Source organism: Acanthisitta chloris, unplaced genomic scaffold (genome assembly GCF_000695815.1).
Source record: "Acanthisitta chloris isolate BGI_N310 unplaced genomic scaffold, ASM69581v1 scaffold4572, whole genome shotgun sequence".
Taxonomy (NCBI): Eukaryota; Metazoa; Chordata; class Aves; order Passeriformes; family Acanthisittidae; genus Acanthisitta; species Acanthisitta chloris.
The window spans coordinates 102,595-121,614 of NW_008662053.1; the positions used below are offsets into that span (position 1 = coordinate 102,595).

General features: G+C 36.2%; 1 protein-coding gene across 1 annotated transcript in view; it reads left to right on the top strand.

The window, feature by feature from the left end:
* LOC103798201 (dystrophin-like) overlaps positions 1–19,020 on the top strand; it is a gene marked incomplete at its 3' end in the record, with an annotated part of 308,111 nt that overhangs the window by 102,581 nt on the left and 186,510 nt on the right. Inside the window, exon 34 of the mRNA XM_009070449.1 lies at positions 12,479–12,629. Coding sequence (XP_009068697.1) covers positions 12,479–12,629 — 151 coding nt within the window. The remainder of the gene's footprint in view (positions 1–12,478; positions 12,630–19,020) is intronic.

Consider the following 19,020-nt stretch of genomic DNA (forward strand, 5'->3'; position numbering starts at 1 on the left):
GCTGGTTTGTGGGGTGAGTTTGGGCTGCACACCAATGCTAGGGAGGAGGTGAAGGAAGACAACGTGGCCTGTAGCATTTTACTTCTAGCAGTTTGTGCCTGTAAGGGGTGAAAGCATCGCTGTAACTCTGCCTTGAGAAATGGATGAAGCTGTGCTTATGAGATATGCTATTGATGATGATGTTTTAGGACAGTTTTGGAATTATTATTGGAGCTGTCTTGCTTTCAAGGGAGTGTGTCTAAGTGAATGTGAGTATTCCATGTTTGAAAGGTTACAGAAACAAATATAAGTATGTTCATTTCTGAATATTGGTTTTAGTAAATCTAAGACTTGTAATATCATGGAAATTATTATTTTAGTAAATGTAAAGTCAACTATCACCATGACAGATGGAAAAACTAAACGACTTTCCTTACTCCTGTCGTTTCTAGCAGAGAGCTTACTTTAAATCTCATAGGAAGCAGTAGAAACATTCATGTTGAATTCTTTCGTGTGAAATAGGTTTCCTGGAAGTCCTGATACTTTGTAATTAACTTTATAGTGAGTTCCTTTTAATTAGGAATCAAAATAGATTTTCATTTTGTGTTATAGCAGAGCACACACCAGTTTGACAGAAATACATTGTGATGGTAAGCACTCAAATAGCTTTACAAGTCCACTTCTTATACAGTATTTGAAAACCTTATTTCACATTGTCATTTTAGCATATTTCCTGTATTTGTATAATAATTCATATTGTACTTAATGTATGATAACAGGCAATACTTCACTGAAAAATACAAGCAAAAATGCTGTGATCCTCCTAGAGTACTCTTTCAATGGTTTTAGAAACCTAGGATGAATACACACTCACTGAAACACTAAACTTCAACCAACTCATTTTTTTAATACAAGCCTAGATCTAGCATGGATCTTTGACAGGAATGAGTTTATTTTCTGTACAAATTAATTTCAGAACGTGGTAATTGATCGTGTTTCCAACAGATAAATGGGGGTGGCATCCTCTTACACCAAATGGAATTTGTTGCCTTGGTTTCAGTTTTCTGAGTGCAAAGCACACACCAGGAAACAGCAGTGGCATGATTTGTCTTTTGTGAGCTAAGGAGGCATTTATTGTTTAATTTATAACTTCAGCCTTGGCTTTCATGATACTAAATTTCTATGTTATCTTTTCCAATAGTTGTATTAGTATAATACAATCAGAATTTTAAAGGTAGGGTTAAGTAAGTTTCAGTGCCAGTCAGAACAACCATTGAGATTCCATAGTTTTTCCTATCCTTGTACCAGAATTTCACAGTAGTCTTCCCCTTTTGCAGCAGTCTTAGATACTTGGGTTTTTTATTGATCGTGACTATTTAGGAAGTGACACTAACACCAGGTCCCCTATATATCTTCAATGAGAACACATAATATTTGGGGAAAAAATAAAGTTATTCCACAGGTAGTAGAAGATAGAGTTTTAAATTACTGTCTTATATAACTTTTTACCTTATCAACTTACCACTTGTGGAAGATCTTGTTTGTCTTTTCAGGATATTGTCTTCCCAGGATATTTATGCCTCAGTCTTGCTTCTGTGAACAGCTCATGCTACCTAAAAGTAATCCTTTCCAACACTGCCAGAAATCATTGAATCAATGAAGTGCAACAAAGTTTTCCAGAATAGACATTAATTTAAAATATTTCTGTAGCAATTGCAAGCCTCACACAGAGAATAGGGAAAAAAAAGTTAAATAATTAAGCACAAGGCAGAAGAAAATTGAAAAATACTCAAAAGAACGTAGTTTTAAAGCAAAACACTGAAATTTTAGATATTGTGGATCTTGAATGTTTTTGAATCTGTTTCTTGATTGGGAATTAAAATTCTAGTGGATCCCTCATATTAATGTCAAGCAACTAATTTTTGCCTTTTTCATGTCTTATTTAAGATTTACCTTCTACGGCATACTTTACAGACTAGATTAATGCTCACCTAATTAATCTCAAATGTGCTGAAATTTAAATGTTAGAGAATGTGGCAAGTTGATACCAAATGTCTTTTACAAAGTGTTTCTTGATAATTCTGAAAAATGAAAAAGAAAGTGATAAGCCAGTCTTACATCAGAAAAGATCACAAAGCCATAATAAGGGTAATAAAAGAGATCAGTGGTTTTATGAAAGTCCCAGACAACTAACAGTTTTTATAGTAACAGGGGCAAAACATAAAGAAGCAGTTAGCAGGCTTATACTAAGAATAGTTTTTGGTTTTGAACAGCAGTACAAGTGTCAAATATTTCTTAGTAACCTTAAACTAGCTGTTGATTAGCTTGGTAAAGCCTATTGAAAAATATTTGTTCGTGTGATCCAATGTTAACTGGCTTTGTTTCAGTACAGGGAGAAGAGCAACTAGTGGAAGGCCTAGGTATTCTCAGAGAAAGTCTTACCTAAGACTATTTGTTTGCATATTTCTGTTTAGGTTGTAAGTCTTGTTATTAGAATTACCCTTGGCTCAAGATTCGAGGTGGAAATAAAAACCAGAGCAGATTAGTTCATCCCCAATGAGAGAAGGAAATTATTCCCTTTCTCATGTTAATCTCAAAATAGCTACCATGCCTTAGTTACATGCAGGGTAGAGAGGTTTTTTCTTGCTTTCTCTCACAGTGACTCAAATTGTTCATTTGGATTTTGAAAAGGGCACCTTATAATGCTTACAGCCAACATTAGTTGCTAATACATTTCTATACCCTGCTTACTGTATAGAAATGCTCTCCATAGCTGTTTTCTTACAAATTCTTGCAACAGATTTGCCTCTTAATTTGCCCCCATAATATCACACCATCAAGTTCATGGATTTGTAAGTTTCATTGGTTCCTTAATTGCTTACAAATAAGCATAAACTGTAACAAAGAGGTATATATAATGTATAAATAAATGTATATTTATAAATAAATGTATATAAACATAATGTATAAATGTTTTTGTTGTGGCCAATCTAAATAAGACTTTTTGTCAATATTTATAATGTGAGGAAACCCAAAAGGTATAGAGATATTTTCGTGGCCTAGTTTATAACTAGAAAGATTTAGTTTGCATCAAAAGCTGGAAAATATTTTTACCTTATATATGACCATTAAAATGTCTCTTTTCATAGGTCAATGTCTGTAAGATCATCTTCTAAATGGAACAGCTCAACTGAAATTTAAAATTATTTGTTAAACTTAAATAGCAGATTTGAGGCAGGATGAAAAATAACCCAGTAGCTTTTGGGAAGAGAGCTATGTTTATTAAATCACTATCATACGGTAGTTATAGAGTTTAAAATAGAAAATACTTGGTACAGTAATTGAAGGTGTCTGTATTGTAAAATGAGGTGAAAATAGCTCAGAATTTCTTTTAATAAGTAGATGAGATAATCTAGAATGTGTTTGTGCTGTGAAAGTGTTTCAGCTGAAAAGGAATCTTGTATGTTTTTAAATCACCAGCCCTCAAGCCTGACAATTAGCATAACTTAGCATAACTTTGCTGTAAAATGCTCAGTGACAAAAATGCATTGCATTCATGCAGGAATTATTGTAGTGTCTTTTTCTGCTGTACAAATGAAAAGATTTTCACCGAAATGTCTGGGAAATGTTACGGCTTAGTCATGAATATGTGGGCTGTAGAACGCAGGAATGTGAAGATACATGGAGACAAATAGAGGCGGAAGCAAATAGACTCTGAGCTGTCTGGATATGAACTGTCTTGGCCCTTCATGTCAGATAAAAGACATAACATGACATCGTGGTCAGTGTCATAAGCTATGAGACACAGCTGACATGCAGGGTACAGTTGCTTTAGGGACAATGCTGTGTTGGTGCAGCTGTGTGATTTCACAGATAGTGCTGATTTGTAGCCAGCCATCTCAAAACAAAGGCAGAACTCAGTCATGCTTAGCTACATCCACCTGTGTAGATAGAGCCTAAGAGAGCTGCAGCACAACCTCAGGTCTGAGACTTTATTTGCAATGACTTCTCTTACTTTCTGTAAGTGTTGACAGTTGAGGTATGCTTTCACTGCTGGGATCGAATCATTACGTTGTGTTGTGCAAGAAGTTCTTAGCTGGGTGAATATTTAGCTAGGTCAGCTGTTCACTGGAGGAAGGATGACATTGCAGGAACTGCCATTAAGTCCAATACATATTGGATGTACTAAGGTGAGCTCCTTTGCAGAAATCCCTTGATGCTTTTTAATGAATTGCTGCTCTCTAGTTGCCAGGGTGCAGTGAGCATACACCTACCTTTAAATACTGCTTGGTGAGCATATTTTTGACAGTAGAGGGAGCCTAGTCTTTTAACATCTGTAGCTGAAATCAGAAGTTGCAATTTTCTGTTTTGTGCAGTTTTCATCACAGTTGTTTCTCAGCTGTGCATGTTGTTGCTGTCATCTAATAAATATAATTTTGCTCTCTCTTCCTCCAGGGTGGTTTGAATGCAACTTCTTTCCTTTATTAAATGTATTACATATGCCCCTGTGTGTCAAAGAGTCAAAAAAGACACACGTTATGTTTGGAGTACAATCCGATAGGTTTTGTGGTAGTCATAGACCTTGGTACTAACACTTTTGAGACTTTGAAGGTTCAGTCTTCTCGTCCTGGCGACCTTCAGTAATACAGTAGTGCTGGCAGCTTTCAAATTTTCAATGTTTGAGGTGATTTCAGCTAGATCTAGTCAGTGTTTCTGGTGTAACCCGAAATGTTATGGCAATTGACCTGACAAAAACTGTTTGCTTTGGCTCCTTCTATAGCTCTGGGTACACAGCAAATTGCTAGAGTAGTCTCTGCTCCAGAAAATTTTGTAGTCTAGACCCTTGAGATTAATTTAGCTTTGCATTTACTTACCTGGGGAATCACTAATATTGTTTTATTTAAAATGTAAAATAGATTTCCTTCCTAAATTGAAGCAGAGTATTCCAGAGATTTTCGGTAAAAGTAAGCAAAATACCATTTTTGTTTTGAGGGGACTGTGACATCCCACCCTTAAGGGGAAGGGAGCACCGAAAATTCGTAGATGCCCATGGTTGAAAATGAATGATGAAAGTCAGAGGCTCCACAAAAATTTATGAAGTTTTATTAGTAAATTATACACATGGCATGGAAATTGGTATAAGTTATCTCATAGTATATGACATTAGTCTTGTTTGAATAAAAAAATAATTAGTAGGTTGCTACCCCAGAGTGACACGCAGATTGTGAGGAGGAGGTCTGACTTTTAGTCCTGGGCTCTGACTGCAGCACCATTTTTGCCACTTATCGGTAGAAAGCAGAAGAAATCTTGGCTGCAGTGATGTGATAATCCTTGAATTTAAACATTTTCTCTAGCCAGCATTTTTGGATTTGAAGTATGTTTTGAAATGTAAATTATGCACTGAAGTCATCAGTATACACTGGGCAAAGACTGAAAATTTGAAATAAAGCCTTCATATATACACAGACTAGTGTACATGTTGTGTGTACACAGCCAAACTGTTCTATGAAGGTGGCAGTAGAATTGAATTTTACGATTCTGTGAATTGCTATTAGAAAATAGAAGTATTTGAGGAATGTTAAGAAGATTTTACTTTTGACAATGAAGAACCTAACAATTAGGATTAAATATGATTTTAAGGGATTCTCATTTTAATGCTCCTGATATTGTAATAAAAATGATGTGTGTGATTTCTACTAATATGCAGCTCCTTCTGTCATCCAGTTTTCTACTGAGACGTATTTATAGTAAGTAGAATAAATTAATTACAGAACCTTGTAATACAAGAATGTAATTCCATCTAGTAAAACCCCCTGAAGTGGAACCTTGAGATGTTTGCCATGTAAGGGAAGCAAAGCATAGGTAAGTAGACTTTGCTGCTATGTCAAAGCTTTTCCCTGAGGGTAATGTCCAAAAATAAGGAAGATTGGTTTTTTCTTCAACAGCTTGTTTTGTGGAGCTTTTCTTGGCTAGCATAGAGAGCAGTAGGATTGCTTCTACCTTTCATCTCATTCCCTTTCTTTTGTATGCATGTGTCCATAAATGAGTAGCCTGTTTGCTTCCTGACTAATTTCAAACAAGCTAAACACCTGCTCGAAGTTTTAAAGTAAGTAAAGCTGTAACTTTTCAACTTAAAACACTTTTTGTTAAAACATCTAAATCTACTTATTTGTGCTTCTCTTTGTTAAAGAAACAATGAAAGTAAGATTTATCCAAGAACTATAAGGCAGGTCTTGGGGTGGCTGCAGTATTTTTGTCTGTGTTTACAGAGCATGATGTGCATAGTCAGCTGTTTCTTTCTTCTAAAGCTATGCTCCACTTCCATAGTAATTTCAGTCCATTCTCTACAAATGCTACACTGTTAGGATCAGTACAGTTCTTTGCCGGTGCTGGAATGTTCTTATGACACTCACTTCACCTGGAGCTGAACAAGACATAATCAGGGCCCAGAGAACTAAAAGAATAACTTACCACAGCTTGATTTTCCAGTATATATATTTCTGTACACATCTACCACACCTTAAACAGGATAAATAGCATCTTTCAGGCACAGGGAGTCAACAGCCAGCATTAACTTGTATCCTCAGTTTTCTGTTATTCCTCCTGTTCTAAAGCCACCAGTGCAGGGGGATTTTGTGCTAGGCAGTGGAAACAGAAAATTGAACAGGGCAATTTGGGAGGATAAAACATGTTATTGCAGGTTGAACTAAGGACTCTGTCATTGAAAATCATATGATTTAAGCACTTCATGGTAATTACAGGGGAATACTGAGGGAACATCCTGTAATATATACCTTCAATATTGCACTGCACATACTTATGCTCTGTGCCACAAATTCACTGAAATGAATTTTTTAATTTATGAATTATGGTGGTCATTTGAGGAATTTGTGAGAACTGATTTCCCTCAACTGGATATGACTTGTCAGCTCTCTTGCTGGGTCCTGCACGTGTTTCTGTGTCCAGGCTGTTGAAACTATCGAGTCTTGCCCCAGAATGGGTCTGACCTGCAGCAGAACCTGGGAGCCAGAATGCTGGGCTTCACTGGTATTGAATTAGAATATGTCCATGAGTATTTTCATTTGGGTCAGGATCACCTGCTTGCTGTGTTCTGTCTCACACCAAGAAGTGCACTGTGTTCCACTCAGGTGAAGCCCACCCAGAAGAGGCTCTCTCCAGGAGCCTGTGCTGCACTCCAGCAGTTGATGGGCACTTGGTTGGTGAGATGTGGCTGCAGCCAGGCAGTCCAGGCAGTCTAACACCCCTGGCTAGGACATGCTGTGTCCTCTTTTCTGGCTGTCCCACCTTACAGCCACAGGTACCGTGACACTGAAGGGCAGTGCAGATGTTTGCTCAGTGTGTTGTTTAACAGCAGCACACAGGACGTTGGAGGCTTCAGGCTCTGCTGAACTGGGGAGCTGTGCAGAAGGAATGTTTGAGAGTGTCAGAACACAGCAAGGCTTGTGTAAGGGCAAAGACAGGGGCCTTTCCCAGAGGTTCCACAGTGCCCAGAGGTGGAGATCAGAACCAGCTCCAGCTGCAGTGAGCAGAGTGTGCTGTGGGCAAACCTAGAGTAGCCCAGGTCACAGTCAGTTTAACTGTGGCCCTGCAGCCCTGGGCAGAAACCCTTGAGGTTTCTCACAGCCATTTCTCCTCATGTCTCGGGGCTCACCAAAGCCTGGGGACAGGTCTTCTTGCTGTGTCAGAGCTGGGCTGAAGCAGGTCAGAGCCCTGGGGTGGGGGAAGGAGGAGTACATCACCCTGGCACTGAGTCAGAAGTGAATGTGATTTTTTTACCCATATTTCATTTAATCAGTGGGGTGCTGCCATAGGCTGGGTAATAATAGCATGCTGGAACATTGTGGCTGGAAATGCAGTATACACTGTCACCCATGGTGAGGATGAAATGTGTGCATACCCTTCACATGCAGGCAGAAATACTAGTCTGGATTTCAATAAAATTGAGATACTGTTCATTCCACGGTAAATGTTTGTTTTGGGAATTTCTTCTCATGACAGCTTTTGCAAGTTACACTTTGGCAAGCTATGAAATTTGTAGGTTTATTTTCAATTGCATTAATAATTTATAAGAGAGTTGCAAACTATGCTACTCTCTCACATAGGTCACAATTAATCAACTATTCCTTTATTTTTTCTAGGAAAAAGTTGTTACCTACTTTTAATCCAGATGTCTAGGCAAAATTTTCTAAAATACATCATTACATCTCTGTTCTGATGGAGGAAAATGTTTTAGGAAAAAAAATTGGAATTTTGAAGATCAGATTCATATGCATAATAAATAATCTTATTTAGTGTAGAAGAAGAATGTATGTCAATAATTCCATAAATGAAATGAGATGTTTCTATTTACACTATTGATGCATAGCATCCATTAGAATCCAATGGATTTTCTGTATAATTAATTGGAAATGTTTATTAAGTTTATTGCTCTCTCATGCTTCATAAAAATTAATTTGTATTCCTAAAACCCAACAATGACTGACATAATCTTGCTTTTTCATAGCCATTTTAAGTGGCATTGTCATTGACATACATATTGACACTGAATGCTGTGATATCAGTAACTAGGGCAAGAACAATAATACAGTCAATACAATTCAAGATATAAAAGTATTTGTAATTACAATGTAGAATGTTTTTCATGCATCTAATGCTGCAGAACCTACTTTCTGGAAAGAGGAGAGAAATTACATTTTGTAATGATGGATGACATTGCTATGGTTGTTTTGGTTGTAGTTTATTTTTTATTTCTGGTCATTTGCTATTTTGTGGGTGAAAGGCAGAGTGCTGGGGTGTGAATAGGATGTTTACAGCCACGTGTTGTCCCAGAGTGGACCCACAGCAACACCTGGGATCAAGATCTGTATGTAGCAATGCCTAAAATGAGGTCATAATTTTTAGTCCAAATTCAGAGAGGGTATGTAAATGAAATATAAATTAAGCACTCAAAAGACATGAATTCTGTGAAATAAAATGAAAACATCAAAACCTGCAAAAATGGGTTAGCTGTTTCTTTAAGCAATTTAATTATAGAAGTTGCTTGACAAAAACAAGTTTTCTTGTTTTGTTATCTATAAGAATGGCCTTAAGTATTAAAGTTAATGCTCTCACATTCTAATACATAATTATTTATACTACTTTGATGTTTTGTGTATTTTTACAAGGTGCTAATTGTGCTGAATCAAGTTGACAAAACTGCATAATTTGTAGGTTAATATTAGCATAATCCTACAGCACATTGTTTAGCAACAGTATAGAAGCGAAGTTTACCAGAAGTTTTTCCAGTATGGTGAATAAAGTGCATGTCTCTAACAATAATAATTTCCATGACAGAAATAATGGCTTAGGAAAGTGTGTAAATTATAGCACTTCTTTTTCATGAGGCTCAATGGATTGTGAAATTTTGCAAAGTGGAATGCATCGTAAAAGTGGGTTTCAAAGTTTGTCAAGGAATGTTATCAAAACATTAAGGAATTTATTGAAACACAGATGCAAAATTCAGATTTGGTTTACAACAACAAACCAACAGCCTTTTGTACCCCATCTCATGACTTTCCTGTTTTCAAAGATCCTTCCTTCCACCTTTGCATGGCTTCTTAAGAACACCAGTCTTGGGCCATGGAACATCGAGTTCAATCGCATTATATAGAGTGTAGTGAGTTCCACTGATAGTATATTCCAATTGGCATCTGTAGATCTCTGTGCAATGTCATGTACAATGCTACTGAAGGATATGGTCAAAAGGTTTAGAAGAGTGACAATTTTTGAAGGGAGGAAAGCACCAATATTTTAATGGCTTAATGTAAATTGTGTTGCCTCAACAGCTGTCTTTGCTTGCTTTTTTTTCTTCTTGGTCTCCAGAGGAAAAATAAATCCATTATGTGCTAGAATTGCTCGCACAAGCCATTGCTTAACATGTTCCCTGCTGCTGTGTCAGTACATATAGGGAAAATTAGGCCAGTGAACCAGTTGGTTTTCACTTGTCGGTTCTAACTTGGTCAAGTAAGAGGAATAAGGCTGTCCTTTCTAAGTGTCAGAGCTCATGTTCCATTCTTAGGTTCTTTGCAACATATACATCATACATTCTTGTCCAGAACCTTCCTCTTGGCTTCAGGGTACCTGTTTGCATCTTGGGACTGAGTGTGTGCTGAGCCAAACAGAGAGGACATACCAAAAAGGAAATACTGCCCAAATATCAGTCACCTACTATCCACACCATTTTGGCTTATGCCTCTCAAAGGGAAAGGGTTTGTGTGAGTGAGGATACAGATGAATGGATACACAGGACTGTTCTAGCTCTTTGACTTGTCTCTGACAGCAAACAAGGTGGATCCCTAGGTAGGAGTGTACAAGGCCATGAATCCACCTTCCTGTCCTCCCAGTTGTGTGCTTGGGCATTTCTGAGGCAGACATACTCTTTCTGAGTGTTCACAGTCCTCGGAGGATTGCTCTTTTATGATTTTTTTCTACATTCTGCTGTGCCAAGTCCTCAGCGGTTTTGCTGCTCAGCGTTGGTAGTTAATTAGCCTTCTCCTTTTGTAGGTTTTGAACTCACCACCTGGCAACAGGATTTCAAATAGTAAAACAAGCAAACAAACAAATGAAAGCCTCTTTGTTTTGAGAGTGTAAACGCTGTTTGAAGCAGCACTGTGTGTAAGCAGATGTAATACAGAGATTGAGCAGGGGAAGCTCTCACTCAGGTGTTGAAGGTGTCCCACAATGTGAGCAGGAAGCTGCGAGGTGATGTCCCTTCACACCCCATTTCAAATGCACCTGCCCCTGCAGCTACTGCCTCTGTTCTTGTCACTGGAACAGTATGTAAACACTTAAGCACTGAAAGACTCTTGAATTTTAGTGGCTTTGCTTGTCCATAAATGCCCTGAATTTTTAAACTGATGTGTAATATTGGTTTATGCTTATTTTACTGAGAGTTGCAGTCTTTTTAAGACGTGAGCAATAAGGACTAGTATTTAAACTCTTAAGCTTTAAGTATTCATTTTCCCTTGTTGCAACTTTTCTTCTCCTTGCGACTTTTATTACTCAAAGCAAGAGAAGAAAGAATGGAGAGTGACAGGAGATTCAATTTGCAAGTGCTGGAATGCAAATTCAGTGGTGTTAGTATCAACCCCTACTGAATTTTTGCATTTAAGCTGCTGATAAACTTCTTCATGCTGAGAAGAGTAATTTCATTTTGTGAGGAGCTGGAGGAAAGCTGTTCCAGTGTCCAAAATGAGAGACCATACTGGACCAAAAGAAATAGAATTTAAATTTTATTTTCTAGGTGATTTTTTAAAATGTAAAGTAACTTTTTTCCTTGTAATTCAGAAGAAGATAGTTGAAAAAACTGTTACAATATGCCTTTCTATTATGGTTTGACTCTTCTTGGACAGTAAAGCATGTTAAACATGATAAATGATCACAGTCATTTTAATAAATAAGTTAGATGAGTGACTACAACTTTTAACCAGGTCAATAGTCTGTTTGCTTCTATTTTCTTCTAAAAAAATGAAAAATCATCAGAACAATGGAAAAGATGATCTGCATTCCCTGATAGTAATGTGATTTTATTTGGTGAATTAAACTCCTTAACATTCAATCACAAAGTTTGTCCATACAGAACCAGATTACCTTCTAGAAAAATAATTGAGCATCTTTGTCTTTATCCTCTAAGTACCCCCTAAAACCTATTATAATCCTGTAAAGGAGGATTATAAACTTAAACAACAGTAGCACGTTTAATGATGATCTGCTAACAAAACATTCTGGCTAATCTCTGATCAGTGATTACATTTCAACACCAATCCAACACATAGGATAACTGAATTTCTTAAGACATAGGCCAACTTCAAAAAATTCCTTGTAATTCTGTCTTCATTTCATTTCTTTAGTACTTGACAGTGGCCAAGGCAAACAGATCTTGGAGCAGAAGATCAGTCACTCTAGACAAAAACAGGTCAGATCTTCCCAAAATGCTGGAAGTACTTACCTGGTCTTTTATGTAGTGGGCTGTAGACTGGCAGACATGGTAGTAATATTTTTCATCCTTGTTTATTGTACAAACCTCTATTTTTCTAATATTATAGTGTTGTTTCAATCATTCTTGTATTTCATGATTTAATTTTTTTTTGCATAACAATCAAATACCTGAAGTGAAACATATATATAAATATATGTTTAATAAAGGGTCCCTTTTCACAATATAAGTAGAAATGCATTTGAAGAGAGCTGCATTTTCTGGAAAAAGATTTAAAAATTGGTAAAACACTGATTTGTGATGCATTTTTAATTAATAATTTCACTGTTCAGAAGTAGTACCGTGTTTCCATTTGATATAAATGTTGTAAATGTTAATACATGATGCCATCAATATCACACCAATTTTAACCTGAGACATCCAACACTGTTCTCTTTTTTTTTTCCTGTAGTCAATAAATAAAGTATCAATGGATTCTTATTTCATCTCCTTTTATACTTGCAGGCGGTTTGACAAATCCTTGGAAAAGTGGCGACTTTTTCATTCTGACATGAAGAGCTTTAATCATTGGCTAACTGAAACTGAGGAGAAGCTGTCAAGAGCACAGATAGAGGCTGGAGACGTGGGGCATGTGAAAACCAGGCAATTTATCCAGGTATGACGTGATTAGCCAATTTCCTGTTTTTCTGGAGTAGTTAAGAAGTTTGTCTCTGTGGGTAACCTGTTTAGTTTTGCACTTAATTTAAGGACCATTTCTAATGTTGAGTGGCCACTGACAATTTATGTCAGATATTTCTGTTGTTCTGGTTCACTAAGAATTTTCATTAGTTTGTCGTAAGATACTTTTTTACAGGAAATAAGATACAGGATGACATGGTATATTGTGGTACTTCCACAGTTACATATTTGTTTGGTCTTTATTTAATGTGCTCATTAGTTTCCATGACCAGCAGAAGTACCAGACTTAATTTTAAAATCTTGTGGAAGAAATGTGATTAACCATTGAAGTGTACAAGAGATATTCCATGAACTATGTCTTGCGAGTATTTCTTATTTTTCCTGTTTCATGTTTTAATCAAAGAACCTTGAGGATGCTTTTTTTTCCCCCTGAAATGCAGTGTGACAGAATAGCCACTTAGTTCCTATGTGTCCAGTTCCAATTTGTATGCTTTTCATCTAGCAAAAAAATAACTCTAGTTTCTTGGTAGTTTATTTCATTTCCCTCCTATGTGATTGAAAAGGAAATGGGTATGAAGAATTAATTCTAAACTGATATTTTGCAAGTAGATATGTTCAGCTGAAAAACATGACCTGACTAACCTCTGGATTCATGTTATAAATTGCTGCTTATGCATAAGAAAAAAACTCAGTTAAACTAATTGGAATTTGTACATTTGAATTGCTGGATCAAATTACTGGATTTCAGGTTGAAAACAGGTAGATCTGTCTCATATTAAAGGTTGAGTTTTGTTTTGAATGCAATTTTTGGCCTACAGTTAAAAATAGAAATCATGTCTTTTGAATTTTATTATTTGAAGTCAACCTTTTTAAGATTTGGGCTGCTATTTCTTGACTGCAAAACTGCTGAACTGCAAAAGAAACAAAGTCATGCAATGCAAGTATAAAAAATAGATGCAACTGTTAAGCAACACTAAGCTGAAGGAGTTAAAATAGTGGGTAAATACTTTCTGCAAATTGTTGTCAATGCTTTGAACACTGGAGAAAGGTGTCATAGATCTCACTGACGAAACAGAATGTCATCAAGGAATTGAAGATGCTCTTTATTGTGTATGTAACAGGTAGCAGAACTCATCATCTGCCCACTGAAATTTCAGTTCCCTTTCTCTGATCCACAGTTTTAAGCATTCCTTTGAAAAACATACATATTGCTAGAGTAAGACATGTCTACCTATGTGACATGCTGTGTCACAAAGCCTTACCCTTCTCTGCTTCTGCTCCACCACACTTCTAGCACTGTGCTTGGATCCTTCAGCAGCTTCAACTGAGCAGTTAGGGGAAAAAATGGATCCATGAAAAAGGTGTTTGCCTAAGTGTTTTCTAACCCCTTGGTAAATCAATATTTTCTTTCTGAAGAGAGGTTGGTTTTTGAGAGTGACCAAGACCAGATAAGATGTATCATAGATGTGTAGCACATTTCAGTGTCTCAGCAGGTTAGAATCATTCTTTACTCGTCATCATTTAGAAGTTAATACAGAACTGAAGATCACACTGAAAAATCTTGAGATAATACCTTGCTGTGCAGAAGCTCAGATTTCAGTGTAGAACAAGACTCCTGGTTTATATTTCCTTTTGACCTAGTCTGCTTCTCATCTGTTAGCAATTTGTTATTTTCTTATGCAATATATGAGAACATTTTGGATATATGTTTGCAGAATGGATTTATCTTTTTGCAGTTCATCAAGCTTTTTCTTTCTTCCTTTTCCCCTTGTGTTAAAAATCCCAGGAACTCACAAATTTGTCTCTCAAACATTGTTTTCAGTTCAGTACAACAGAAAAAAGTACCTTTCTAATGAAGACTCACGTATTATGAAAATACTCCAAATAACCTCAAGAGTGTAGACCTGATGTTAGTTAACATGGATTTGTGACAGAAGGTTTAGTCTGAAGTTGCCCTGTTCCCATCCTTTTCATTGGTTCTCCCTTTACTTTGCTGGGTTTGTTGCAGAAGTCATAGGCTTCTGGGAGTCTGACTGAAGAGATGGTTAGAATTTCCACGAGGTAAACAGTTAAAACAACTGAGCGTTTTGATTTACAGATTAGCAACTGGTTTTATTAATGAGATCATGCTGCTTAGTGAACCATATTCAGAATTAACAGGATTTGTTTGAAAAGGCTTTTACAAGCAAGTGAGTAGTCTGGTATTCAACAAGTAATTGTTTTAGAAAAAAAATATGTGAAACATTCAGATGGGTAATGCTATTTCTAAGTAGGACTACTTTGGAAAAGTAAAGATGAATGTGTTCATATATATCAAGGATATTATGTTTATTCTTTTAAGGTCTCAGAGGGCCTTAAATATTGGGTGGTGGCTTTATTAATTATACTCAGCCTTCTGAGGGTACTGTAGATATAGAAATTGCTTGTAAATTACAGATCTTTCTTAAATTGTTTGTAAATTGACTTGTCCAGCATTGACATTTTACACTACTTATCCAAGCTGCAAAAGACTTGTGAATGACTCATATCTTCTCTAGACCTTCTTTCTGCTGCACCAGAATGTCAGGAACATCATCATTTGGTCTAGTAGATGTTTAAAGTGAAAAGATATCAAGAATCCAGGCGTCAGTGCTGAAAGTCATGGTCATGCTAATAATTTCTCTCTTTTATATCTAAATTGGATTATATGGATATTGATGATTTAATAACCACTGAATTTAAACAGATTTTTCTGGCACAAATGCAATCAGAGTACAGGGGAGAAAAAATGTGTTTCAGTGCTCAAGGCCACATATTCTCATACCATGAAAGCACAGTGATAAGAGGGTGGATAGTTTTCTGTGTTTTCTTCAAAGTATAAAACTTGTAAGAATACTTTTTTTTAGACATAATAATTGTGAGTTTCATATTTTAAATCTCATATTTTTACATTTATGTCCTGTTTTACTGAGTGATAAAGGTTATTCCAATAATTTCTGATTCTTCTTGTTCCAGTTTGGATTCAAACAGTTCAGTATTTTTCCATTTGGATCAATTTTGTTCCACCCCTTTGACTAGTGTTTTTTGGTGATGTTTTCAGATAAATTGTAGAAATGTGGCAAATACTCTATCTTAACAAAGAGATTTCTATGACTGCTTAGTGATTCCACAAGAGAGAGAAAATACAGCATGTGAAATAGATGAGAAACTAATCTGGCATTGTTTTAAAAGAAACTTTAATTAGAACAATCAGGTACATGCTTGCCTTAATCAGGCATTGGGATGTGCTGCCCAGGGAGGTGGTGGATTCACCACTCCTGGAGGTTTTCAGGCTCAGACTGGATGTGGCACTTAGTGCCATGGGCTGGTGACCACGGGAGGGTTGGACTTGATGATCTTTGAGGTCTTTTCCAACCTGGTTCATTCTATGATTCTACTATGTCCTTCATATTGCAAACCCATGTCTGGCAGGATATATATCTGGCAGGAATGTATCATTGACTAATATTTTATTAATAACTAAAGCACACTATCCCTTACTATTATGTTGAAAGTGGGATTTAATTTTTTCTTTCTGGGCAGTAATGTGTTCTGAACGTGATATCATACATGAATGTCATCTGTTCTTACTTACATATTGACTGGATCATTTATTCAGACAAGCTTATTGGTTTTCTCTTTACTGAGCATCACCTTCTTATCCAGGACCTCTGGGTGCAGCATGCCACTGCCCCTTAGAAAGAAAACGAAGAGATATCCCATGGATTTCTGTCTTTTGTTCAGTTTCTAAGGTCCCAGGAGAAATGGTTCAAATCATATACATGGGCTCTGCATCAGACACCTGGGCCCTAACTGAGCAAAACACATTTTTTTCTGGTTTAAGCTCATCTTAAGAACAAATTCGTGAGCCCTTCTTGACTGGAGTGCTATCAGCAGTGGAAAGACTTTATTTTCAGTTAATAAGGGGAGGACATCACAATTCCTACTAAAATAGTTTCTGCTTCTTTCTTATGCCAAGCAAAATATTAAATAATACTGTAATCTTTATCCTTAGTTAATTTCTGTATATATAACCTTTCTTTTACTGTTGAAAGGCTCCTCATCTTTGTTTCTTCTACTAATGGAAGTGATTAAATACCAAAATAGTTTATCCCAAATTTATCATAAAAATATTTTCTTGTTGTTTCAAGCTATAAGGAGTATTACTTCACAAATATATCAGTTATTTAATTCTTCTTTACTGCACACAATTAATTCCTAATTTACTGTATCCTATTAAAAGTTTTTAATTTAATTATTGCTACTGGTAGTGGGACATTAAAATGTCTGAAGGCTATGGGAAATAATAAATTTAAAGTTGCTTATGTGGTTCTGCCTACTTCTGCACCATTAGCTGACAATTCATAGCTTCTATTTAGGTTTTATTGTAAGTCATGGCATTGTTTATTCTGAAAATTAAATTAAATCTTGTAAGTAATTAATTAGGATGCATTTTTCAAACATTTCATTATGAAACTTTCTGAAATAGCTATTAGCACACATGGATGCACACTGACATAATTTTTATACATGAGGAGAATTAATAAATGTGGGTTTTTTCTGTGTCTTAGAGAAGAGAATGTTCTTGGACTGGATCAGTCAAACTTTCTGGTACCTGACTGTAACTGTCTCACTGTTTGGGGGAATTTATCCTCACCAGTTCTAGTGGTTGTAGAGTACTAGCACAGGGGCATCTGGGAAAGATATTGACCTTTATACCAATTGCAGAAGCATTTTTTGTCTGTGTATTAAAAAATATAGGAAATTTTAATACTGATGAATTTATCTTAGTGTCAGGGCTAAACTGGACATTTATAATCAGTGATGTGTACAGATAATACACTTCAGATTCAGCAAATCTATTAATGCTTTGTCATTAATGTTAATTTGTCATTTTAGCGGAAATGTAGTTTAAGAGAACATTTATAAAGGAGATGTACTGAAACGGGGCAAGGTTCTACTACTGGGATGGTATTAGAAATCAAATTAAAATATTCAGGAAACAATTTGGTTGTGTAAAAAGAATGTTGCTGAATTTCAGGATCCTAAGATGATCAGAGGGCTCTATGAATGTTAGTTTTTCATTAGTGTGGCTGAAATGGGAACTGTTATTCACCTGTGTTATGTAGGACAGTTCATACAAGTTTTATTGTACTGAAAACTGGAAATAGATGCTGATGTTTTGTATAAATTAGGTGACAGTTTATTATTTCATTTCCCATTATTTGATATCTATGTTCTATTGCCTTCCATTGCAAGACAAGGTGATTTTCTGTTCCCTCGTAGTGGGAATGACATCCTTCTTTTTTTGGATACAATATCTAGCAATGTATCCCTCTTTATTAAGCTCATCCTGTGTCCCATGATTCAGTCACTAGAGTTGTCTTAAATTAAAACCAAATATTGTTCCATTTGTCGAGTCTTTGTGGAGCCATTAGATCACAGTTTGTTTCTGGAGACTGCAAGAGAAAATAAAAATTCTGATCACAAAAATTTTCTTTTACAATAAGCATTACACCTATCTGAAGTAGTTTGCGCAGGACATTTTTCCTCTAATGGCTTTTTAATAGCTGGAGTGGAAAAGATCTCTTTTGTACATTGTGTGTAAATCATTGGGCTTAATGGGAGGGTTTGCTAATAAGTGTTTGTCTGATGATTTTAGTACTGGTATTTTAGTAATTTGACTGCTTTAAGAAAAAACACGCTTATGAGCATTTTGTTATGAATGTATCCAAGACTTTTACTTGTGCCTTCAAAGGCAAAATCCTTTTTGGTGTAAAAAAACCCAAATAAGGCACAATTTTATTTAGCTGATCTATCTTCCCAGAAAACGAGATTCTGTCGAAATTCAGCTAAACCATGTGAGAAGCTTTTATCAAGTAATCTACCAGAGTTCTTAGCACACATGAACATCTGTTGTGAATGAATCAGCATTTGGTAGCTGTTGTTTAAGGGTAGATCTCAGGAACTGCTCCAGTAACACAAAGTACTGTGGTGTTTTCCATTAGATTGTAAAGGCTTCAAGACAAGGAGTGTTTTTCTGTAACTGCACATGGCTGGTCAGTGGGGCCTGTTTGAGCTGCTCTTTCTCTCCAGAGTTCAGAGCTAGAATCATATTGGTTGCACCTGTGGAATTTGTGATCAATAAAGAACAGAGTTTAGGAGTAGATTAAAAATCCTTCTTGGGATTAGTTTAAATGATTTTGTGATTTATCTCAATGATTTTTGAATATTGTCCAAACCATAGACTTCAGTTAAAGTGGACGCTGTATCGTATTTTGACCCATAGGATCTGCTGTTTATGTACTGTTTGGGAAGACACACGAATCTCATCTCATGACTGAACATCT